Genomic DNA, 24,230 nt, shown 5'->3' with positions numbered 1-24,230 from the left:
CAATGTTTTCGTGGTGTTTTTTCTACTGTTGCTAGCAACATTATGCTGACACACCATTAAAAAATTACTATGTAACAGTAACACTAATGATACCAAATAAAAAAAAAAAATCAGAGAAAACAACATATTTATACAACACCATTTTATGAAAAAAAAAAAAAAACCCACCTCTCAGAAACAACATTGATTCCAAACACTGCCAAAGAAAACCACTTAACAGAGAGCAACATCAAATAGGGGTGTCAATGGATCGGTTTTGAGTTGGACTCCGTCCAAATTAAAATCCATTTGGATGGATTGGACGGACTAATAAGATATATTAAATTTGGATGGACTGGACGAACCAATATGACATATTGGATTGGACCTGGTCCATCCATAATGAATTTATATTGGATTGAGTCAATATCTGGTCCATTGATAAAAAATAAGAATATAGGTGTCAATGGACCTGGTTTGAGTTGAAACCAATCTAAATTAACAGAAATTTGAACAGACTGGACAGTCACTGGACCGATCCAAAATATTCATTGGACTGAATTGGACCAGGTCCATTTGTAATGGACTCACATTGGACTGGATCGGATTGGACCAAATCCAGTCCAATTGACACCCCTAACATCGAAGATCCCTACCAAGTGACCCAACTTAGTTAACCAATCAGCTGCATAGAGGCTTCCCAAAAGAAAAACGCCTCTTGCATACGGATTTCAACTTTCATGTTCATAACAGAATGCAAGTGCATGATAAGTTCTGTTTGGGTGATGATTTGGTAGGTTCTTTCAAGCGATTCAATCAACACAGCTCAATCAACAAAAGCCCTCTCAAATGGGCCTTTTATGACTTACAGAGTTCCAAAACTCGAATCGTTACAAGATCACTGACTGAGTTATGAATAAACATTTTCTTCCCACCAATACAAGGTATAGGAGTGGATACGCTTTTTTCACGAGCTATTATTCAAGCTTGGCTTAATCTAAAGTCTAAACTGAGTTTTGAGTCGAGATCGAGCCATATATATATATAATATATATAGCTTAAGCCACGTTGAGCTCGAATGTACGAGCTTTTGAATTGAATCAAATCAAGCTCAAATCGAGCTTGAGCCTCATGGTCTTTTGGTAAGTCAAACTCGAATAAATAGATGTTCAGCTTGGCTTAGCTCGAATCCACCCTTAATATGTCGATCATACATTCACATCTTTGGAGGGTTGACGGTTCAGTACTGATGGATGCATTGGGTCAGATGACTCAGACCCGGCCCATTGACAGGTCTTTGTCGGGGCAGGCACTACGATTCTCACCATGTACGCCTACATCAAGGGAGAATTACAAAGGAGCCCTCTTTAACTCAAGGTTTCTAACAATGTATTAATGGGTTGATGGTGGGTACTTTAGTTTGTGAGGCATTTGAGATAGCCTAATATCTAGGAATTTGGGTCGTCAAAGAACCTGCTAGGAGTCTCTAACAGCTCGAGCAGTTGGTGGGAACAACCATAGCCTCTGCTATTTGAACCGAGGTAGACCCGCAACAGATAAATCCTATCAATTTGGACAAGCTGAGGTGGAAGGACGAGGTGGTGCACTAAGTAGAACCTACAACCAAAGCATGGTCAGGGGTCCCTGGGGATGGCACTTTGACACTCAAGTCAGTAAGCTGTAAATAAAGGTCAGCCAGGCCGAGCTGTTAAAGGTGAGTCAATCCAAATCTAATGCTGTCCGGATTGAGGTGAACGTGCAATAGATAAATCTTACCAACTTGGACGAACCAAGGTGAAAGGACAAGGTGGTGCACCGAGTAGAGCCTACAACCAAAGCATGGTCAAAGGTCCTGAGGATGAGATCCCCAAGGAAGGCACTCTGATGCTCAAGTTAGTAAACTGTGAGTAAAGGTCAGCCAGGCCGAGCTGTTAAGGGTGAGTTGGTCCGGGCCGAGGAAGGTAGAGGAAGTAGGAGAGAAAGAAGGTTGAAGAGTGGGAAAGAGATGCACTTCCTTCCACCAAACTTATCGAATCTTATGCCAAGTTAGGTAACATAAAATCTGCTCAATTTGTCTTTGATACCTTCCCAAGACCAGATGCCAACTTGGGTAACATAGAATTTGCTTTTGCGCTTTGCAATTGGCTCGATTTAGAAAGAGTACAAATACAAATATGTACACATACAAAATACAAGGTTTTGTACTCTATGTATCTGCATTTGTACTCCTTCCAGACTCAGTTTGGGAGGAGTATAAAACTATAAATACAAATATGTATAGTGCAAGACCTTGTATACTATATTTGTAAACTTTGCATTCACTGTACATATTGGTGTTTATACTCTTCTCCAACTGAGCCTATGGTTTGCATTCTTATCATACAAAATTTGTACTTTTTTCTAAGTTTTGCATTCACTAGTAGTGTAAATTTTGTCATCCGAAAAACTGATGCAGAATTTGCACCACCTTCCTCCTATCTCAATTCTCATATAAAGTGGGGACCACATCATCCTATATCTGAATTCGGATTTTTTGAACGCATTACTATGTAGCAGGTTGTGGAATCAATGATAACACCCCACGCCCGTTATTGGTTCCACAACCTGCCAAACAGCTATCGCATTCAGCTAAATCATCAATATTTGACTGAAATCCAGAGGTAGTATAAGTAACTTACCCTTTCTAAATTTGAAATATTGGATTATACAGAATTGACATGCACCATGATTGGCCTGGTATCATGAGTAGAGCTGCAGATAGGGGTGTCAGTGGACTGGTTTTGGGTTGGACCCGTCCAAATCAAAATTGATTTGGACAGATTGGATTGGATCTGTCCAGACTTAATGGTCCAAGGTATTTATTGGATTTTATTGGACTCAGTCCATCCGTAATGGATTTATATTGGATTGGGTCAGATTGAACCAATATCCAATCCATTGCTAGAAGATAAGAATGCAGGTGTCAATAGACCAGGTTTGGGTTGGAACCAATCTAATTAAAGCCAATTTGAACAAATTGGCCGGTCCAAACATTGAATTGGACTGGTCCAAAATGATCCAGGTATTCATCAGATTGGATTGGACCTGATCCATCTGTAATGGACTCATATTGGATTGGATCAGATTGGATCAAATCCGGTCCAACTGACACCCCTAGCTGCACACCATTGAAACATTAGGAAACTTGTGGAAGACATCGTTTCAGTTCCAAATATTTATGTCATCAAAGATCAGATAATTTAGTAGGGTTTACATGCCAGTATGTCATTGTTAATCTTGTAAGTTGTAACAGAACACACATTATCATGCTCATTTTTGAATATACAGTAATATACATCCTCGGGACAGTCAAAGCAGTGGTTCTTGCGAACTCATCTCATCCCCAAACAACATCCTAAGAAGAAAAGGAAAATAAGAAACAATGGTAATGTAACGGGAAAGGAAAAGAAATTCATCAAAATTGTAATATGAGGATTGAAAAGAAGCTAAGTGGTGATGCTTTCTACCCTGTGACTATGAATGAGCTCATGTGCATGGTAGTTGCAGATGGAGGTACACCCTTAAACAGCTGTATTTAATTTCTCCATGCGTGTTTCAGGTGGAAATGGCCCTGCTCATTGGAAGAATTCGAAATTGTTCTTCTCTGTAATGTTTAGAAGGCATGTAAATTGACGATTTCCAAATATACATTCCGATTTTCATGCTGCACCCATAAATAGACTGTATTGATTCCTCAGCATGATATTATAGAGTATGTGCTTGATCTGAACTCTAAAGCATGTCTCCGACCAAACTGAGATCCAATATTTGGAAGATCATCCTCCTGAATATCTTTGAGCATGCTCAGGGTGAGTACTCATGCATAGCATGTTACCATTCTTGTTTCCTCCCAACTTTGTGATAAAGACTCTCTTTGGCTAGAAAAAACATACACAACCATTGATGCAGTTAAACGAAAGATGCCACCCTCAAGTCAGTGAACTTGTTGCTGTAGTCCACCTCCACTAGGCTACACCCAGGGGACTTGCTCAAGCCACGTTCTTTCATCAACTCCCTCAATTCATTGGCTTTTTCCCATCTTCCATCTGACGCATACAAATTAGATATGAGTACATAGTACCCTGCACCATTAGGCTGTAGCTCTAACATCCTCCTAATTGCCACCTCTCCAATATCCAACCTTGAATGGAGTCTACATCCATGGAGCAAGGCTCCAAAGACACTTACATCTGGTTGAACCGGCATCCTCTCTATAAATGCCAAGGCTTCTTCCAACTTCCCAGCACGAGATAGTAGATCAACCATACAAGCATAATGCTTCATGGAAGGAGTGAAATTATACTCCTGACACATGGAATCGAAGTACCTCCACCCTTCTCCAACCATCCCCGTGTGGCTACAAGCTGATAAAATGCTTGTGAAGATCACTTCATTGGGTTCCAAACTTTCACTCAACATCTCACTAAAAAGTGAAAGGGACTCCCTAGCATCCCCATGCATGCCATACCCAGCCACCATGGCACTCCATGTCACTGTATTCTTCAATGCCATCTCATCAAAAGCTCTGCGGGCAGATCCTGTATCCCCACATTTAGCATAAAAATTGACAAGGGAAGTTCCAACATAGACATTGGACAATAGAAGGCCTTGCTTCACTGCGTAAGCATGAATTGAACAACCAACACGCAGAGCACCTAAGCACACACAAGCAGACAGGACACTCACCACTGTAACGGCATCTGGCGAGACAATATCTCTCATCTGACGAAAAAGTGACAGTGCTTCACAATAAGACCCATTTTGGGAATAACCGCTGATCATTGAATTCCATGCAACCACGTCCTTGTCCAATATTGTCTGGAATATAGAACGTGCGCCTCCAATCATATGACATTTTGCATACATATCCACGAGGGCATTCTTTACTGTACCATCAAGTAATCCTAGTTTAATCCCAAGACTGTGAACTGACCTACCAATAATTGAATTGCCCATCTGTGCACATGCAGAAAGAACACTTGCAATGGTAATGGAATTGGGCAAGAGATCTTCCCATTTCTTGTCTGTAAATAGTTTCAATGCTTCATGAGGGTAGCTTCTCTGGGTATAACCAACAATCATAGCTGTCCATGAGACAAGATCGATGGTGGACAGTTCATCAAATACAGAACGAGCATCCTTGACAACCCCACACTTGGTATACATGTCTAGGAGGGTGGTTACCACAAATGAATTGAATTCTATGCCTTGCTTAATTATGTACCCATGGACCCATTTGCCTTGATGTAAGGCACCTAACTTGATGCATGCTGTGAGTAAGCCCCCCACTGTAAATTGGTTAGCTTCAATCAGTTCACGTCTCATCTGATTGAATAAAACCAACCCTTCTATTGAGAAATCATTCTGAACATATCCCATGATCATAGATGTCCAAGAGACCACATTCCTATCAGGAATTTCCTCGAACACACTACGAGAACATTCAACTTCTCCGCATTTGGCATACATGTCTATGAGACCCGTTAATACGAAACTGTCAGGATTCCCTACTTTTACAACATGGGAGTGGAGTTTCCTCCCTTCGTCTATATCATGCAGTTCAGTGCACGTCTTCAACACAATAGAGAAAACAATGTTATCCAACTCTCTTAGACATTGTCTCATACAGGTATAAAACGGGATTATTTCCGAATAACAATCATTAAGGAAGTACCATCTGATCATCACCTTCCATGAATATAGATCTGGGTTTCTTATCCTATCAAAAACCAAGCGAGCGCACTCGACATCCCCGAAGGAACCATACAAACTAACCAATTTTGTTTGGCAGAGAAGGTCACCCGCTAATCCATGGACTAGCAGCAAGCCGTGTATTTTCTTGAGAAAATTTATACTGTGGCAGAGATTCAACAGGGAAAACCAGGGATTCGAATTGATGGAATCAATAGAAGCTATTGTCCGATCGACTTCAAGAGGCTCTAGCCGCTGTTCGGGGCCAGTTTCGGTAAAAGACCCAAAACGATGAGGAGACTTCTTGAGGCAAAGCGCACGTCTGCGCAACAACGACAACGAGATCGCATTCATTTTCTTTTCCCCTTTTAATCACCTAATCCTGCGTTCCATTTTGATGATCAGAACTCGGAAGATCCACTGATCCAGAGCAGCAATAATTCCCGCCATTTCCTCCTACAGTTATTGGGTAACATAATAACAGGCTTAAATAGCCTAATGGCTGTTTTGAGTTTGAATTTCTTTCTACTCTCTAATTCTATAGCCCGTTCACAACTCGCAAGCGTTCGACAAGTGAGTGGATCTCAAAATTTTGGGTCCGGCCCACGGGACACTTGACCTATCACCAGTGTGGACTGAAGCCCCATAAGGCCCACCGGCTAGGAGTCTAGCTTGGTTTGGTATGGTATAAGGTAACACACTAGCCTGAGTTGCTGACCTAATGTCTATATTATCAATGACCATAAAGAATATCTGTTTATGCACAAATAAGAAATAGCCACCAGAAAAGGGATTTATTTTGACAAGTGGCAGCACATGAAGAAGATGCCACGTGGACAATACTTAGTTCAACTGGAACCCTTTTTTGCTGGGTGATGGGTGTAAACAGATCAAACCAAACGAGGCAATATATGAATTTGATTTAAATTAAATAGTTCAATATCCAAATTGGACGCGATATCCGACAGATATTGAAAATCAACGTTTAAATTTAAATTCAATTAAATATTTGAATATTCTATTTAATTTAAATTCGACCAATTAATTATTTTAGATAATTAATAAATATTTTATATTATATATAAATTAAATAATCAATCAAATTCTGATATTTATCAAATCATATCTAAATTTAACTTAATTACTTAAATGGTATGAATGGGATATCCAAATTCAACCAATTATAATATTTGAATTATCTGATTCGATTCAAATTCAAATTATCGAATGCTAAATTCCAAATCGAATTTTGGAATACCATCGACACCCCTCCTACTTGCATAGAATATTAGAATTAGAATATATAATGCTGACTGTTGTATGTAAAGACTAAATACCAAACAGATTGATAACATTGCCCAAACCAAAGTAGCGAAAAAGAGGAAGGCAAATGGTCAAAAGATACATGGGAGATGGATGGAGACGGTCAAGAAAGGGAAACATGGGCATCAAGTGCATTGGGTCTTCTTCTACTTGGCATGATGTAAACTGGAAAGTGGAGATTTTCTGATTAGTCCATTCGTCATCACATCAGTATCTATCCATGAACATGAACATGAACATGATGACATCTTTGTACACAACACACTCAGAAAAGAGATCGTACAGCCAAGAGCTTATCAGCCTTATCTCTGCACTCTGCTTTTTATTCTTCAACCTTCCTTTATTTTTTTATTTTTTTCGGGAAATAATGTTTTTTTTTTCCGTGTTCTTTCAGGATCGTTTGGTGACGGGGGCAAGACTATTCTGAGCTTAGGTTAGTCCAGTGAGGAGTAACTTGCTGTTTAGCTTTTGACTCCTTCAAAGTTAGAAACCAATTAATTGTCTTGTGTGATTGTGATGGGATCAGAGTCCTGTGTGGAAGATAAACATCCACCAAACCCAATTGTCCAATTAATGAATTCTGTATTAAGTTGGCATCTTAACAACTGCAGATTAACTATATTACATTTCTTGTTCAATTGGATCACCCAAAATATCTTGATTCTTAGAATACGATGGGCTATGAGAAAGGGATTCAGCCGACATAATAGACAAAGAACAAGCTGAATGAACAAGACCTTAACTTAGCATCATCCCCAGATTATTGGGGGAGAGCAACACCCTGTGTGAAGTAGCCATCCCTCTTTTTGTAACCCAAAAAAAATAGATTTCAAGTCTTCTCAATCTCTACATTTTACTCAAAGCCTCTCAAATTATTGACTTAAGCGCCATTACCTTGAGCTAAAACCAGAAGAGATTAGAATAAGTTTGACTCCCAGGGTGCTCCATAAAGACAGTAATGATCCTAAACGTTAACACCCAATACCCAAACCAACGAGATTGAGAATGCTGTATATCTCAGAAGCAATGCAACATTATTTATGAATTATACAAAGTTGGTAAACCTCAAACACAGAAAATCAAAGGCACCCGAATTTCAGGTTAAGACATGTACAAAGGCAATTCCTGGAACTCACAATTCACTCACTCCTAAGCCATTGAAACAACTTCTGTTTCCTCAATACCCTCCCTTCCCCATGACATTTTCAAATCATTATACAGTGCCTCTCTATACTAAGGCAACAGGAAGAGGAGGAAGGTTACCAGCTGGACATCTCTGGCGCCGGGGCCGTCTAGTTGTCTTTCCCCATCCTGTTAGGCTTCTGTCCTCTAGTCCGAGTTCACTATTACTGGGTTGTTGCTCTGGCGGAGAGCAGGGTATGCTTGCTGCCATGGTTGGAGTAGGGCCCCTTGACCGCCTCCTTCCCCTTGGCCATCCACCTCTACCAGCATTCCTCTTTGCCAGCCCCGTCTCCCAGGGACAGCCTGTAGCTTTCATCAGCCCTCCAATAGTCTGAAGGTCTTCAGTGACCTCATGTCTTGACAAAGAAGCAAGACCTGGTAGGATATCCCTTTGAAAGTCCCTCCGCTGCCTTCCCCTTCTTCCTTGGCCCTTCCTAGGCCGACTTAGCAATGAAGTGGCAGAACCTGTTTCTTCCACTTTTAGAATCTCTGGTGGCTTACACCAGCGTTCTTCCACCTTGAGCTCCGTCAATTGTAATGTCATGGTTTCAAAGTAATCACTCTCATCTGAGGAAGATGACTCCTGGTTAGACCTATCCTTAGACCTCAAGGCTAAGTCAACCTCATTCTGGAGATCATCCATGTTAGAAGAAACTATATCTGCAAACCAGTGGAGTGTCTCCATCATTGAAGTTCCTGATGGATGACAATTGTCATTCTCTAAATGCTTATTAACGCTGGATGATGAGATGGCAACTAAAACTTCTGCAGCAGTCCTGATAAGCTCCCCATGTGGGTCTCCATCCTCATGTTCTGATGATTGAACAGGTTTCTCAAGTTGGTTTTCCAGAAACTCGTCCCCAGTAGGAATACCTTCCTCAGTTTCAGGAACTGCCGGAACCTCTAAATCTATCCCAGTTGTATTTTTCTTCGCTTCACTTTGGAAATAGACTACTGATGAACTGTCATCCTCATCTGCACATGAGTTCAAATTAATGTGATTTCTAGAAGCAGCCAGGGTGTTATTAGATCCCTTCTCTACCATCAGATTCTGTGTGGCAAAATGATCCCCTAAATTAGGCAATATAGGATCACAAGACAAGTCAATATGAAGTACCGTTGCTTTTCCATTATTCTCAACGTCTTCAACTCTAGATGGGTAATGGTTAATCCTGGCAGGGGACAACTGAAAAGAAGAATGGTTGTTGGAAGCACATGGCTTTTCAAAAATGGGAACACCAAGTATCTTTTTATCACCGAGTCTGTCAGCCACCTTAACACTCTTAGGCTCAGTATCATGTACATAATGCAGACTGGGACCATTTCCTGCTTCAACTTTGTCAGAAAAGTGTTGATGATTGACTTGTAAGAAATCCAATCCCATTCTCTCTGAATTTCCCCTTGCTTTGGGGGTCATGTCATTGCAAGCTGGTTTTCCTCTAAGCCAAGGCAAGACAGCTGAAGGATCTTCATGCTTCCTTTCTCCATCTATAATCACAAGATCTCGCTGGGGAACCACTGTATCGTTGAAGCCACTTGGAAGCACCATATTCAAATTCCTATCCTTTGCAGTCTTAACATCAACGAAGTCTGAACCCTTGTAACGCTTCACAGAACCATGGTCTTCAAAGTTTTCAGAAGTTAATGCCTTCTCATTACTGCAGTTCAGATAATCAAAGCCAACTGAAGGGGAACAAACCTGTAATGGCTTGGACTCCAACTGGGATCCATGGCAAAAGCCATTTCTTTTATGGGATATCTCACTTCCAAAATTTGGGTTCAATCTCAAATTGCCATTAAGATGCCATTTGTCTTCAATAACCCCAGAGCCTTCAAGTGACGATTTGGAATTGTTACTCAAAGGAGCAAATGGGTTGACACATGGGAGTGCTTCAACTGCTATCGGATTCTTCTGACTCAAGCTACACATTGGTCTTCTCCAAGATGAAGCTGAAGGTACTCCAAAATTGGCCATATCAGACTGAGAAACAACTGGATATGGATTGTTAAAATTGGGTAGATTTTGATCTTTATCAGAGATTCCTAAACTACAAATTGCTTTTTCTCTCCATGGTTCTTTCTTATCGTGATCCGATATAAGAAACCGTGGAAATTCATGAGCTTTCTTAAGCTCAACTTGAATTGGTGCGGATGATGCCAGTAAATTTTCTGAATGGACACCTTGAGGTAAAGGCTTCAGGTTGCTATTACTTTGCCCTGTAAAAGGAAACAGCCACAATTCCACATAATAAATCAGTTATAAAAGAACAATCCAAATCAACAAGAAGCTGAAGACAACTTGTTACTAAGTACATATTGTGGAATTTCACAAAATAGAGCGTTGAGGTGCAAATAAGAGTGTATCACCATCTGTCAACAAATCAATACATTTGGTACTCAAGACATTCACTTAATCTTCCAGGTTTTCTAGACAAATCAAGATTGTTTTCCTATATCAAATACTTACTTTTCTTTAGACAAGGGGAACATGGTGTAGATAACGATTACCATATGTCTATATCACAGAACAAATAAGAACAATGAAAAAGAGAGATACAAAGGCCTTAGATTTTAACAGGTTAGCCCATTATAATGGTTCCTAATGCAATTTAGCCATCCCAACCCCATCTCTAATTATAATCCATCTGCCATAAAGTTTACAGATCTAGGAACCCAATAAAACAAGCACACTGAACCCAGCAGTCAATGATCTAATTACATGCCAAAGTGCCCAAGGGCCTTATGTCTTGTGAATTTATCCACCCAACTACTACCTAGGAATCCCTGTTCCTCTACCACTTCGGTAACCATTGTCATTTTCTTCTAGATGCTCCCTTCCAATAAACAAAATTTGGATGAAAAGTCAGATTTCGGCACCTTTTGGGATAATAAAAACACAACTCAAAATGGACTTCAAACCTTTCAATTCTATTAAACTTATTGGCTTCCCTTCCCCCCTCTTGCAGCCAAAACATGCACATACATAAATGGACTTCAAACCAACTTAAACTGAGAATTAATTCCATCGTTCTTGAACTTTTGCTCCTAAGACCAAACAAGGGAATCAGGATATTTGCAGAATAACTGCTAAAATTGATTGTGTATGAAGTATTTTTTCTGAAAAAGGAGATAAACATAAATAAAAGACAAAAGTGATCTGAAATTTAGGCAATTATATGAAGTGCCCTTACCAGCTTCAAGGTTGTAAGATAGCCATTCCCGTTTTCTTCCCTCATTTTCTTGATTTTGAATGTTTGAAGAAGTTTCATTGCTCCTTCCCTTCTGTGTATCTTTGAAAAAATCCCTAGGTGAACCTTTCAAGCCTGAATTTGGCACAGTGGGCAAATTCTGACCTTTAATCTCCTTGTGGCAGTTGACAGGGTGCAGAAAATCAACAGGAGCTGAATCTGTTACTTCCTCAACCTGGATGGGTTCATTCAAATCTGCCAAACCATGGTGTTTGCTTCGTAAGCTTGATTCAGATCTTGAAGACTCCCCTTGACTACTATGGTTCCTACTGCTTCCAAGAGACAGATTTACATCACGGTCAGGTGCAATGCCAGAGTTTCTCTGAGTATAATTTGCCACCACAGAAATTTCAGAAACCTTTTCTTCTTCCAGTGTCTCTCCTTCACTGTCAATGTATTCATCAGCTGGAAGTTGAAGGTCAAACACCTTTCTTGGAAATTTCTTGGATTTAGACTCCAACAACTTGCAATCTTTTGAACTATCCCCATTTTGGGTTGGAGCAAGATCAACTTGCATGTTGTTGTCTTTACAAAAACTAAAAGGCGGTTGCATTTTGTCAGTACCAGACACTGATGCTCTACTACAGGCAGAATTCACCAAAGGCAAGCTGGAGATGTGCCACATCTTCTGAGAATCTTCAGATGACATTTGAGATGAAAAGAGACATGACTGTGTGGTCTCCGCTGGTAATATATACTTATGCAATGTTTTCATTTTAAGTTCATCCATCAAGTCTCTTTGTATTCTATAAAGACGATGAAGTTCATGGACCTGAATAGTACAATTCACATTTGAATAGATTTAACTATTAAATTGAGTACTCAAGAAAACTGATACTTTCAACTCAGATAGTAATAGCTGATGCCAAATGAAGGGTCTTTTCATTTTAAAACCAAGAAAAGCTATACCACTTACTCAAGGAACTCTATTCATTAAAACATAAGTTGCATATTCTAACAGGTACCCAAGAAATTTTGAAATATCATGTTACATCACACATCTAGAATGTAAGAGGTGACCAGATTTCCTAGTCCAGAGCATACCTGCTTCCTGAATATAGATTCATGCATAAGCATTGTCTGCTTTAGTACTTCCTTGTCATAGCCCAAATATCCATCTGTAGTAGGTCTTGGCAAGAAACTATTGTAGTGCTGCCCACTTCTCAAATTTTTATCCTCATAATATAGGGGCCAGCTACCACTGTTAGCATCCTCGTTAAGATCCCTCATGGAGTAATATCCTGGCAAGTAGCTTTTACACTGTACTTTTGTTCCCATACCTGCCACATACTCAAAAAAAAAATGACTTAGAAAATGAATGAAACAATTAACCATAGAACTAAAAGTTACAGAACTACATTTTCAGCTTTATTAAGAAAATAACAGAGGAACTGAATTGAATGACAACAGATGGTTTGCCTTTCACAATGTAAAGAAGAGAGAGCGACAGAACACACTACAGAAAAATCTTTGTCTAATATGCAAATGCAGAAGGTATAGCAACATTAAGGGGAAAATGATGAAGACAAACCAGTATAACAGCAGTCCAATTTTGTGGACATGAAAATCCACAAAATTTATGCATGAATAACAACAACAACAACAACAATATAAGATAACATTACATGGCTTTCTAAGTTGTCTAAAATAAAAGATTTGGCTCCATTTTGGAACCCTTTATAACAAATGGTTCTTTTTTTTTTTTGACAAGTCATTTATAATAAATGGTTCTCAATACAGCCAAGTAGGTATAGATGTATTTCAGTTGCAAAATTATTTTTGACCAGATGAATTTTATTAATTTTCAATGTAGTGTTGACTAGTTAGTTATCAAAAAAATGTAGCATTTTGAATGACCACAGACACAGCATGTTATGTCGTATTTTCCTAATTCTTCTTGCTCTAGATGAACTAAGCATGTTTCATGCCTCCCAAATTTCCTATATTGTACTCTTTTATTGGAATTATTGAATCCTAAATTTGTTTCCTTTTTTTACTTCATTTTGTTTGCCTACCAATAATAAGCAAGGAAAAGTTCAATATCAGGCTACAACCTTCTTCATTGGACATAAAACAATATCAAAATCAACAGTTCTTGAACACCTTAAAGGCCCACAAAAACGGCATATATTATAAGAAAGATTACGCTATTCCACTTCTAGTTATTGCAGTCCTATGTGATATCCAAATCATCTATACTTTAAAATGAAATCTAGAATTCTAGAGTTTGAACCTGAGTCACCATATTTTAAAGTGGAGCAGCTGTGTGGAGCTATGATACCTAGATAATTATACATGCTTAGTGTACTGGTATCAAATATGATATATATATATATATCGGATACAACGCCTGATACTCTATGATCACTTTTAAATATATTCTATAGAATTAAGACTTTTAAAAATATGAAGGATGATATTTTCTAACAAATCATACTATAAAAAATATGTATCATTTTGGAAATTTAATTAAATTTGCCAAGACATAAACCTTGAAAAATCACACTTAGGCTCAGTTTGGAAGGAGTACAAATACAAATATGTAGACTGCAAAACCTTATATTTTGTATTATTCTGTATGTATTTATACCATACATATTTGTATTTGTACTCTTTCCAAATTGATCCTTAGGTTGTGTTTGGTTGAAATGCAAATAAATTTGCACTGATGCAAAACCATGGCAGTGCAAATGATTTGAGTGTAAATTCTGACCTATTTTTGTTTCAAATTTTAGCTTATTTTGTTTGATTGCAGTACAAATGAAGTAAATTAAGACATAAAGCAGAATAAAGTAAAACCCAAAACAAAATTAAACAAATTGCATTTTTTACATTTGCACTCCCATGCATTTGTACTAGTGCAAATAAATTTGCACTGCAACCAAACACAGCCTTATCTTCAAAAAAACTAATATCATATCCTACTAACAATAGCATAAGATGTCACAGGCTCACGGCTGTTAAAAATACCCAAAATTCTCATTTTGGACAAGATCAAAACACTGAGCTAAGATGAAGTTCCATGTTTCCTCATAGAATATTTCTAGGTGACAGAAACTTTTAGATTTCCTTATGCATCTTCTATATCTGATGATGCATTGACAGAATATGGAAATTCTTTAATAGAAATTAACGAATTTGGACATGCCCCTAAGACCATCTTTTTTTCCATTTTGTTGAGTCTAACTTCAAGGTCCTACTACATGTTGGATTCTGGCTATTGTGTCCACTACCATTCAACACTGATTTAATCATGGTGAATTTCATCCCTACACAGGTGGTCTAGTAGAGAGTTTTGTAGATAGGCAAGAATTGAAGTGCTTACGGCCAGCCTAAAGGCCCAAACCATGAAATACAAGCCAATACATAGAATAAGGTGAACTTCAACTGTAATGGCTACTCTGCCCATGGAGAACATGGTTAAAGAAAATTTATCTGTTGTACTGCTCTGTGGATTGTTAAAGTAAGCACAAACTTAGTGTTTGATTAGTATAATTCATTTGACTAAAGTTCATGCATTGCCACCATGAAGCCACAATACTAGAAAAAGAACCAGTAGTAAACTCGTTAAACTAGTCCAACACTTTGAGAATAACACGAAAGGATTTCCTGATGAAAAAATAAAAGAAGCCACAAGAGCATTTCTATTGTGGATAGCAAGTGAGAATTAGGGCCACGAAGTAATCAATCAAAACCAGTCGCTCAAAAACCAAATGAAGCATTAATGATTAATGAGAAAGCAAAAACGAAAGGCAATTTCTTCAATCTCCCATGCCGATCATATACATAAAAAGGAAGTCAAAGAACTACTTTAATAGTAAAAGCAGTAAGGAATAATAAAAATTAAAAAAACCCATTCTCAACAGTGACCAGAAATTTCGAATAGGAACTCTGTTTAAGAATGTTCTCAGATATTTTAAATCTCAAAATAGCTCCAGATAAAAGAGAAGGAGGAGGCTCACATCGATGAAAGCATATTAAGCATCACAAACAAGATGACGATATGCTATAACCTCATAAATCGTTTCATCAGAAAGGGGAAAGTTGTAATCATTTTACTTCTTAATTTCAAGAAGGAAAACCCAGATTGGGAAAAAAAAAAGGAAATAGCGAAAAACACATTCCCCGTGAACAATAAAAGAATGCAAATCCAAACAAAAGAACCCAGTCTAAGCCAAAACACTCAAATCATCCATCAAAATTCATCAAAGGAAAATGGGAAAAAAAAAAACAATAGCAATAGCAATAAACAGGAGTACTAAAAAAAATACATAGGCCGAATTACCCAAATCAACCGAAGAACTTTTAATTTTTTGACCCAGAAACAGGAACTTTAAAATAAACGATTTTGATCAGCCGACAAATACAAAACCCACCACAAAAGTCTCGACTTAGAACTAGAAGGGATTTTTTTTTTTTTTGAAGAACAAATATACCTCAGACCAACATCCTCTATCAGCCCTCTTCAAAAATCCGCCACAGATTCAGCAAAATCTCGATTACCCGACAACCTGGCAGATACCAAAATCGCTGCATGAAAATTGACAGCCTTGGACTCGCACTCCCGACATAAACGACGCAAAACATGAACCGGAGAAACCAGAAGAATCCCCTGAACCAGAACGCAAAGCAGAGGACCCCAACGGGTGAAGGGAACGAAGTGGGTATGTCTGTAACGCCATTGAAGGAGCTTAGATCGTCATCAGGTCGACGAAAAGATGGAGATTTCGATCTGCTGGGGCCAGTCCCTGAAAGAAGAAGGGGATAGAGAGAGAGAGATCCCAGATAAGAAATCTTCACACGAACAAACGACCTTCCAAGAACAGTGACAAGAAATTTGTCAACATCCGGTCTCTTTTTATTCTCTACTTTTTCTTCCCTTCTTCTTTCTGATTTCTTAATTAATATATATATTTGTTTATTTATTTCTGGGTTTTTGAGGAAGTGAAAGAAGAAATGGGCATTTCTAGATTCTCTCCACCTTCCTTGCTTTTGGGTACAAAACTTAAAAACTCAAAAAAACAAAAATAAAAATCTAGACACACTTGCTTTACTGCAACAGCAAACTCAAACATCAACCATCTCTAAAAACAGTAATCTTTTTTACATTAATTAATCATATTACCGCTTTGGAATTCCTTGTAAAGTATTTTTCGGAGCCTATCTTACGAAATTCTTTACAAGATTGGCTGCAACTTAAAACCAGTAGACAGTAGTGGGGACCCTTTTTACTGTGGAAAGATGGGATTTCTTGAGGTTTTAGTTTAACTTCATTAGCACCCTTACTTCTTAGCATATTTACGGGAAAAAGGACTTACTTTGGAGCTTTTTGTTTGTCTTGTTGCTTTATTTGGTTGTCTATCGCCCTACAATCCCCACAAATTCCCTTTGCAACAGGGATTAGTTTAAAGTTTTATCCAGATTGATTAGGATTAAGACAAAGCCTCTCTTCTTTGATCTGCTAATCAATTATCTAATGAAATAGATCACCTAACATTACCATTAAGATCTCATAAATTAATAAGATATTTTCAAGTGCAACAAAGTGGGTTTGGGGTTTTATCTCTCTGCTGAGCATGCAACACAGTAAAGTTGAGACAACTGGGTGATCAAGAGAGTTTAGTAATTAGTGGTACTCCCTCAATTCCCTCCCTCTGTCACCATCACTCAAATGTTGAAGCCCTCCAGGTGTTTGAAAAGACTTCGCCAACCAGATCCCAATGGCCCATGGTTTAGTTTTAGTCAAGACTCCAGATTGGACCTCTGCCTGTGGTTACCAGAGTCCCATAGACTTCATCTCTCTCTCTCTCCCCTTTGGTTAAAAATTGGGTTTACATCCATGATGATGCCCATTGTAATTTAAACATCCAAATCTGTTAAAAGTCCCTAATAGGAGTAATGGCTTCTATTTTCTTGATGTGGTCCATATTCAAAATTCATGCACTTCAGATTCTGCACACAATTTGTTTAAAAATAGGAGTAATATATCGTTCTTTATAGCTAAGTATGTTCATTTTAGAAAGAAATGTTTCTGATGTGCGGTCCCCTAAAATCACTACTTCTACTTCCAAGTTCCAACCTCTTTAATCAATACTTGTATATTATAATTTCTCGCCTCATCTCTCTCAGTTTTATAATAAAAAAAAAAAAAAACAGGGGTTCTTTAGGGTTCAATGATGTTTTTTTACCTTGTAACGTTGGATTGGAATCTAGTCAAGCAAACCGAACATCATGACTTTCACAAAACTTGCCAGGTGGAAAGTGTTGAACTCCACAGTTGGGTACGTGGACAGAGTGGATAAAGCTGAGGTGTTTTTTTTTGGGGGGGGGGGTCGTAAGGGTCTTTTTGTAAATTCAAATAATACAAGAGAGCACTCAGATCGTCCGTACTACCTTCACACGTCGAAGCCTTGCGGCGGAAATTCCTCCTGCGTACCCCCCACCCCCAACCCACCCTTCGCGTCTCTCACACACTCTCTCTCCAATCCCGATGTCGATCTGCGTCCATGAATCTTGGGCTTCTAAACGACTTTGGCTCCTCTACAAAGGGATCTCGTTTTGCTTAAAATAACTAATTTGCCATTGTAAGTACTACAATGACAGGATTGCCCTCAGTCACTTTCATTGTCTGTCACGTCTTCCAAAGATCCGCCCTCCCTTCCCTAACTCGGAGAAAAAGTTAAAATAATAAAAAAAAAACAAAAACGAATTTAAGTACGTATTTACTAGACGGCCACCTAGAAAAGCTATAATGTCCGGTTGTGTATAGATCGTGTATATGGAACAACACAAACCTCAAACAACGTGGCATTTTCGAACAGAAAGGCCCTGATACAGTGACACGTGGTAAAGAAATAATTCTTTTCAAGTGATCTTTATGTTTCTTTTTGCCTGTTGTGGCTTGTAGGTGCCAACACGATGATTGTAGACTTGTAGTGACACGAGGTATGGACCGCAGGACAACAGGTGAAATTGCTGAAGTAAATCATATTAATTTGTTTTTTAAACTCGTTTAAATAAAAAAACATATCAATTAGTTTTTATAGAGATGAATATTGGGCCATGATATGTCATTACGGCACGACTTTGCAGGCTGCCCATGCTTTGCTGGGCTATGCCGGGCTGTGCTGGTTTCCTTTGGGATACTTCAAAGATCGGGTTCGGTATGGCCTATGGCACAAGCCTAAGTAGGATCGGGCCGGTCGTGCTGTGTTGGGTTAGGCTGCAAGCCGAGCCATGGGCTAGGCCATGAGCGGCATATTTTTTAAAAAATTTTAAAAAAAATGAAATTTTTAAAATAAATTAATAAAATAAACAAAAAATTGAAAAAAATCTTAAAATGAAATTTGATGTATACAATTGTTTATACATGAAATAATAAAATGAAATTAAAAAATTACAATACAATTAGAACAAAATAGTTAATAGTATAATAAAATTGAAAATAAAAATTCATACATATATATATATATATATTATAATTAATATTTAATATACATATATATATAAATATGCATATAATTATATATAGAGATAGAGAGAATAATATAAATATATATATAATTATATATGGGTTGTGTCAGACCGTGCTATTGGTGTCGAGCCATGCTGCAATTTGTGCCAACACGACCCGCCTTGTTGTGTCATGTTGTGCTAACCCACAAACCTAAAAATCCAAGCCTAGCATGACCCGCATGCTATAATGATGAGCCGGGCCTAACACGGCCCGATTTACAACTCTAGTTTTTTAGGAGGTATTCGCTAATATATAAACTTTTATTTTCTAAAACAAAAGGCAATTGCCACATGAGCAAAAATATATTTTCTTTATTCACATGGCAATTGTTTTTATTTTAGAAAACCAAACCATTTTACCATTCTTGGTTAAATTAATTTTAATCATGTCTTAAATTAATCAATAAATTGGTGATTATTAGATTATGACCAAGGTTTGGCTGAGCGCAATGGTTGTTCAGCAGGTTGTGGAATCAATGATGAGGTTCCACACCAGTAATAAATTTCATTGGCCCACTGTAAGAGGTGTGGACCCATGTATTTAAATACTAGTATGGAATCTAATCATTGATTCCACAGCTTACTGAACAGCTATCATGTTCAACTAATTCGAATTACTAGATTATAGGATGTATGATGTAAATATTGGTGATTAGAAGATTTACCATCTAATGGTGGCTAGTTGGTAGGATCTCATACTTGTAGCGAAGACTTACCATTAAGGCCTAGTTCATTTGCAGGTAAATATGTATGGGAAAGTTGGTTAATGGGTAACATTTTCCCATTGACCAACTTTCCTATGTTCTTTTTGCATTAAGTAATGGGTCCCATAGTAAAGTTACCCTTACTTTCTTGGGTAAAACTCACATCTCCTAGGTGGGTAAATGAATTTCCTAGTGAGGAGAAATTTTTATAAAACATGATGAGACTATTTTACCCATTTTAATAGTTACTTTTGTGGGTAAAAATATCATTTTATTATTTTACCTAGGAATCTTGAAAATCAAAAGAACATGGGTAAGTGCACTTATTCAAGTAAACTGCACTATTACAAACAAACAAGGCCTAAATCATGCCTGATGGGGGATAGGCTATTCCCACTGTGTATAGGGATGAGCAAATGAGTTGGGATCTCCTTCCAATAAAATGTGTTCTCCAACACCCTACTAACATCATCCAACAACATACATCTCATACATGATGGGTCCCAGTTTTATAGTTAATTATAGTCTCATGATAAAATGTGTGGTGCCAGATGATGTTGGTATGTTGTTGGAACATGCTTTGTTGGCAAGAGATCCTTATTCTACGGAAATGGGTAGATTCTACCCAAAATTGAATGGAAGTAACCTCAAATCAGCCTTGATTCCCTTGAATCAACCCTACCCAATCTATTAGTGGGTAGGGTCCAATCCCAAATTCTTGGAACTGACCCCACGTAGGCTGGTTCTAGTGACTTGAAGAATCTACTTTGGTTGGCCTTAATTGACCTCAGTGCAACCAAGCTTGCCTTGAAGTAAATCTCAAAATGCTTTAAGGATGTGAAAATTTGAACCAAACATGATTACAAGACTAGTCTCACTTGGTTGAGTGAATTAAGTGATTTAATCATTTTTCTTCAATTTAATATGTATATAATAAATAATCTAAAATGGAATATTTACAAAATTTACAAAAAACTTGAAACCAATCCTTACAAGTTAGATTCTAAGTTCTACATTGGAGTCGAATTAAACCGGCTCATGCTCACCCTTAGTTGTATAGCACCATGGTTTTCAAAATCATATTGGATTGGACGGTCAAACCGGAAAAATCGGGAACCGGTCAGGTGATCGGTTTCGGTTTTCCCCAAAACCAGAATTTCTTAAAAAACCGTTGATTTTGGTCAGCAACCGCTGACCCGAGCGGTTAACTGTTCGAACTGTTTTTACCATTTTTTATTCTTTTTATTTTTATATTTTTTTGTCAGAACGGGCCGACCGTTCAATTCGAAAAATTGGACTGTTTGACCCGGTAATAGAACTCCTGACTGGTTCGGTCTCTGGGTCGGTTTTAAAAACCATGTATATCACAATTAAACTCAAAAAGTTGGAAGTCACGTTTTTGTATAATAGGCCCCTTTTAAAAAAAAAAAAAAGATTAGATTTATATGATAACTAAATTGGTTGTGAATCACATCATGCAACATCCCCTTAATAATTCCGTATGTGATGTTTTTATCTTTTCTTTTATATTCAGAAAAACAAAATTTAAGAAAAAAAATGAAAGAAAATTTTAAAAAGCTGCGATGTGGACAATTCTATAAATACATATATATATATGCATGTACGGACTAAGATAAAAATCTGGTGCTGACAGGCATAAAAACTGTGCCTGTTGAATCTTAGACCGGCCACTTGCCTCAAGTGTCGGAGGTTAGGTCTATATGGTTGGGACCAGCATTGGATAATAACTTTGTTGTTTTTGTTGTTTAGTGGTTTAGAAAATGATGTGATCTTATTACACTAGTTAAATTATACATGGATTGATTTTGGACGTGTAGGATGGATGTGTGTTGGGAACATTTCTCCATGATAATATAAAAAATGAAGATATCATTATCGGGAAATGTTCTTAATATATGGTGGGGATGTGCTGTGGGACGTATGGGATAATTTTGTGGGGATTGATTTAATCTCGATCATTCAAGGAAATATTAAAGGTCCCGATCTTTTTTGAGAAATAGGAGAGGGGAAGTTGGTTAATGGAAAAGTAATTTTTATTAACCAACTTTACAGTATTATTTTTTCAATAAATTTGGGGCTCTCAATAGTCATACCCATCTCTCGGGTGAATAAGAAACATTTTGAAAAATAAACAAGGTTTAAGTATCAAAACCATTAAAAAAAAAAAAGAGATCTGATCATTTCATCACCTCACCTGTTCATTAATTCAACCCTGGGTTTATATGAAAGGAGATTATGTATACAAGACCAACTCAAACATGAAGACGTTGTGAACCAGGAAGATCGCATCATAATGCAATATTAACAACGAGATCATTCCCTTGTATTAAACCCATTATTAAACAATATTAAAATATTGATGATATGGCAATATCGTATCGGTATCAGTGCATTCAAATATGTATAAATACAATAATACATTTAAAAAATATATATTTAAAATTTTAAAATAATGGGTGAGACACTAAAATAAAAACTAGGGGCACCGGCCATATTGATACTGATACGGGTCATGTTGATAAATTTTAATCCTTGCCCATGATCTGTTGCATGAGATGATGAGAATGGATGCCAACATCAACAATCACCTGCCTAAAAATTCTTTTTGTGGTCAGCAAGGATGTTGGCATTTGTTCCATCAATGAAGAAGCTTGGGCAGTTCAAAATAACAGGAATATAACAGAAGGAAATTCAAAAATTGTTGTGAATGTGCTTGATGGATTAGAGGACCCACCCTCAAATATAAAGGTTACTATTCAAAGAGTGCAACGAGGTCATTCTGATTTCCTACCCACAAACTCTTCACACATCCCTGCCCAAAGGATACTACATCTCTTACCCACGTCTCTTCTAAATACACCGGTAATGTCCAATGGATAGGGATGTGGGAAGAGTTTTTAGGTAGGAGATCCGAGCTCCTACCTACAAGGTGCATTGTCTACATGGTCTTACCATGTTATCTTTAAGTGCATATGTTTAGAGAGGCAAATTCATATTCACCAGCTTTCTAGTTCTTGGCTCCTTAAGAGGAGATTAGGTTATATTTGCTTTAATGATGCTTGTGGTCAGATTACCCTTTGTCTTGTTTAGCCCCCAATTTTTCCAATTTATTAAAAAAAAACAGAAATTATTATTTTAATAGTGGATATTAAAACCATTGTTCTGTTTGGTGTGTTTTTTTGCATGGGTTGTTGGATTTTTAGACGTCCATTGGCTTGCATTTTTGTTTTTTCTTGTTTGGATAGAAAAAGATTCAGCCACCAAAAGATGTAGCCCAAAAAAGAGATGGAAAGCCCATTTCAGGCTATTTTTTGAAAGCTCCAAATAGAGCTTTTTGACTTATTTCATTTCGTCTTCGTAAAAAGACCCGATTCCAACTAAATGGGCTATTGGCTGCCAAGATCCTTACGTAAAAACGCACTGCATCTTTTGGCTGTCAGAACTTTCAAAAAGTCTTTTAAAAAAGACTTGCCAAACAGCATCCATATCATCGATAAAGAGCATTCCTTCCTCTTAAAATGAATCAATGTTCAAAACTAAAATTTTGGATGATATATGAAGTGGGCACAAATTTTATTCATAAGTAGATCTTTCAATAGACTAATAGACAAGAAGATACTATAAGCTTTTAGGGTTTTGTTTTTAAAGATCAAAACAGCTGATATGGTTATTTTCAATATAGAAAGATGAAAAGCTTCATTTGAAGTTTTTCGATTTTTAGCTTTTATGGTCTTTCTGCCGCATTGTCTATGGGTCTTTCGATCTACATGATGCCACGTGGGAAAATTAGAACACGCCAACACCACCGTAATCATTGATGGGAAAATATTAGAAAAGTGAGCCCCATGTGATGAACATTATGGACGGTGATGACGACGTCTGAGATCTGAAACTAAGACCTTGGCAGTTGCCGGGTGACAACAAATTTGAAGGTAGGGTACTGAACCACGGAGCTGACGTGGACAAAATGTTGGAACTTTGTCACTTAGATTAATAATGCAAATGGGTTTGACTATGATATAAAAAAGATATAATTTTTGAAAATTTTTTGACCAGTCAATTAGAATCATAAATCGGTAGCCAATCAAGTTATTTATCAGAATTCATGGTAGGTTTTAATTGGTAAAAACTCTTTTTATATCATATCTTTTCCGCATGATAGATTTTCCCATGCAAATGAACCACAAACTTGTGGTGTAGAATAGAACAATAAAAGGAGCATGTAAAATAAGGTGCAACGTACGGAATGCTTTTGATTTGATTTTAATCAAAAAAGGCAGACCCACGACGATCCATCACCTTAACACTCATATTTGTCGTTTCCAAGTACCCAGATTATCTTGAGATACACGAACGACCCCGCCAGTGTCAAAGTCAGAGTTGTTTTTGAACCTATCTATCACAGTAAGCTGTTGACACGTGTATCACGTACAGAAAGGTCAAGCCTGTGCAGACAAATAGTCTAAAGTTGGAATTTCCATGAATTTTAATTGAACTAGTTTGGGCCCTCCATGGGTTTGGGCTTATT

The 24,230-nt window shown here is 37.6% G+C and overlaps 2 protein-coding genes across 2 annotated transcripts; both read right to left on the bottom strand.

Annotated features, from left to right (window-relative positions):
* Window positions 1-3,790: 3,790 nt before the first annotated feature.
* On the bottom strand, window positions 3,791-6,195 carry LOC104598026 (Pentatricopeptide repeat (PPR) superfamily protein). Its single transcript, XM_010259896.3, has one exon. The coding sequence runs from the start codon at window positions 6,061-6,063 to the stop codon at window positions 3,928-3,930; it is 2,136 nt and encodes a 711-aa protein (XP_010258198.2). The 5' UTR covers window positions 6,064-6,195; the 3' UTR covers window positions 3,791-3,927.
* A 1,850-nt stretch (window positions 6,196-8,045) lies between these two features.
* On the bottom strand, window positions 8,046-16,343 carry LOC104598027 (T-box transcription factor, putative (DUF863)). The gene is made up of 4 exons (XM_010259897.3): window positions 15,899-16,343; window positions 12,507-12,742; window positions 11,406-12,234; window positions 8,046-10,431 (listed from the first exon to the last, which is right to left on the bottom strand). The coding sequence occupies exons 2-4, from the start codon at window positions 12,738-12,740 to the stop codon at window positions 8,261-8,263; spliced, it is 3,234 nt and encodes a 1,077-aa protein (XP_010258199.1). The 5' UTR covers window positions 12,741-12,742; window positions 15,899-16,343; the 3' UTR covers window positions 8,046-8,260.
* Window positions 16,344-24,230: the final 7,887 nt, after the last annotated feature.

Source organism: Nelumbo nucifera, chromosome 4 (genome assembly GCF_055504915.1).
Source record: "Nelumbo nucifera cultivar China Antique chromosome 4, China Antique-T2T, whole genome shotgun sequence".
In the NCBI taxonomy this organism is placed as follows: Eukaryota; Viridiplantae; Streptophyta; class Magnoliopsida; order Proteales; family Nelumbonaceae; genus Nelumbo; species Nelumbo nucifera.
This window is presented reverse-complemented; position numbering and strand designations above follow the sequence as displayed.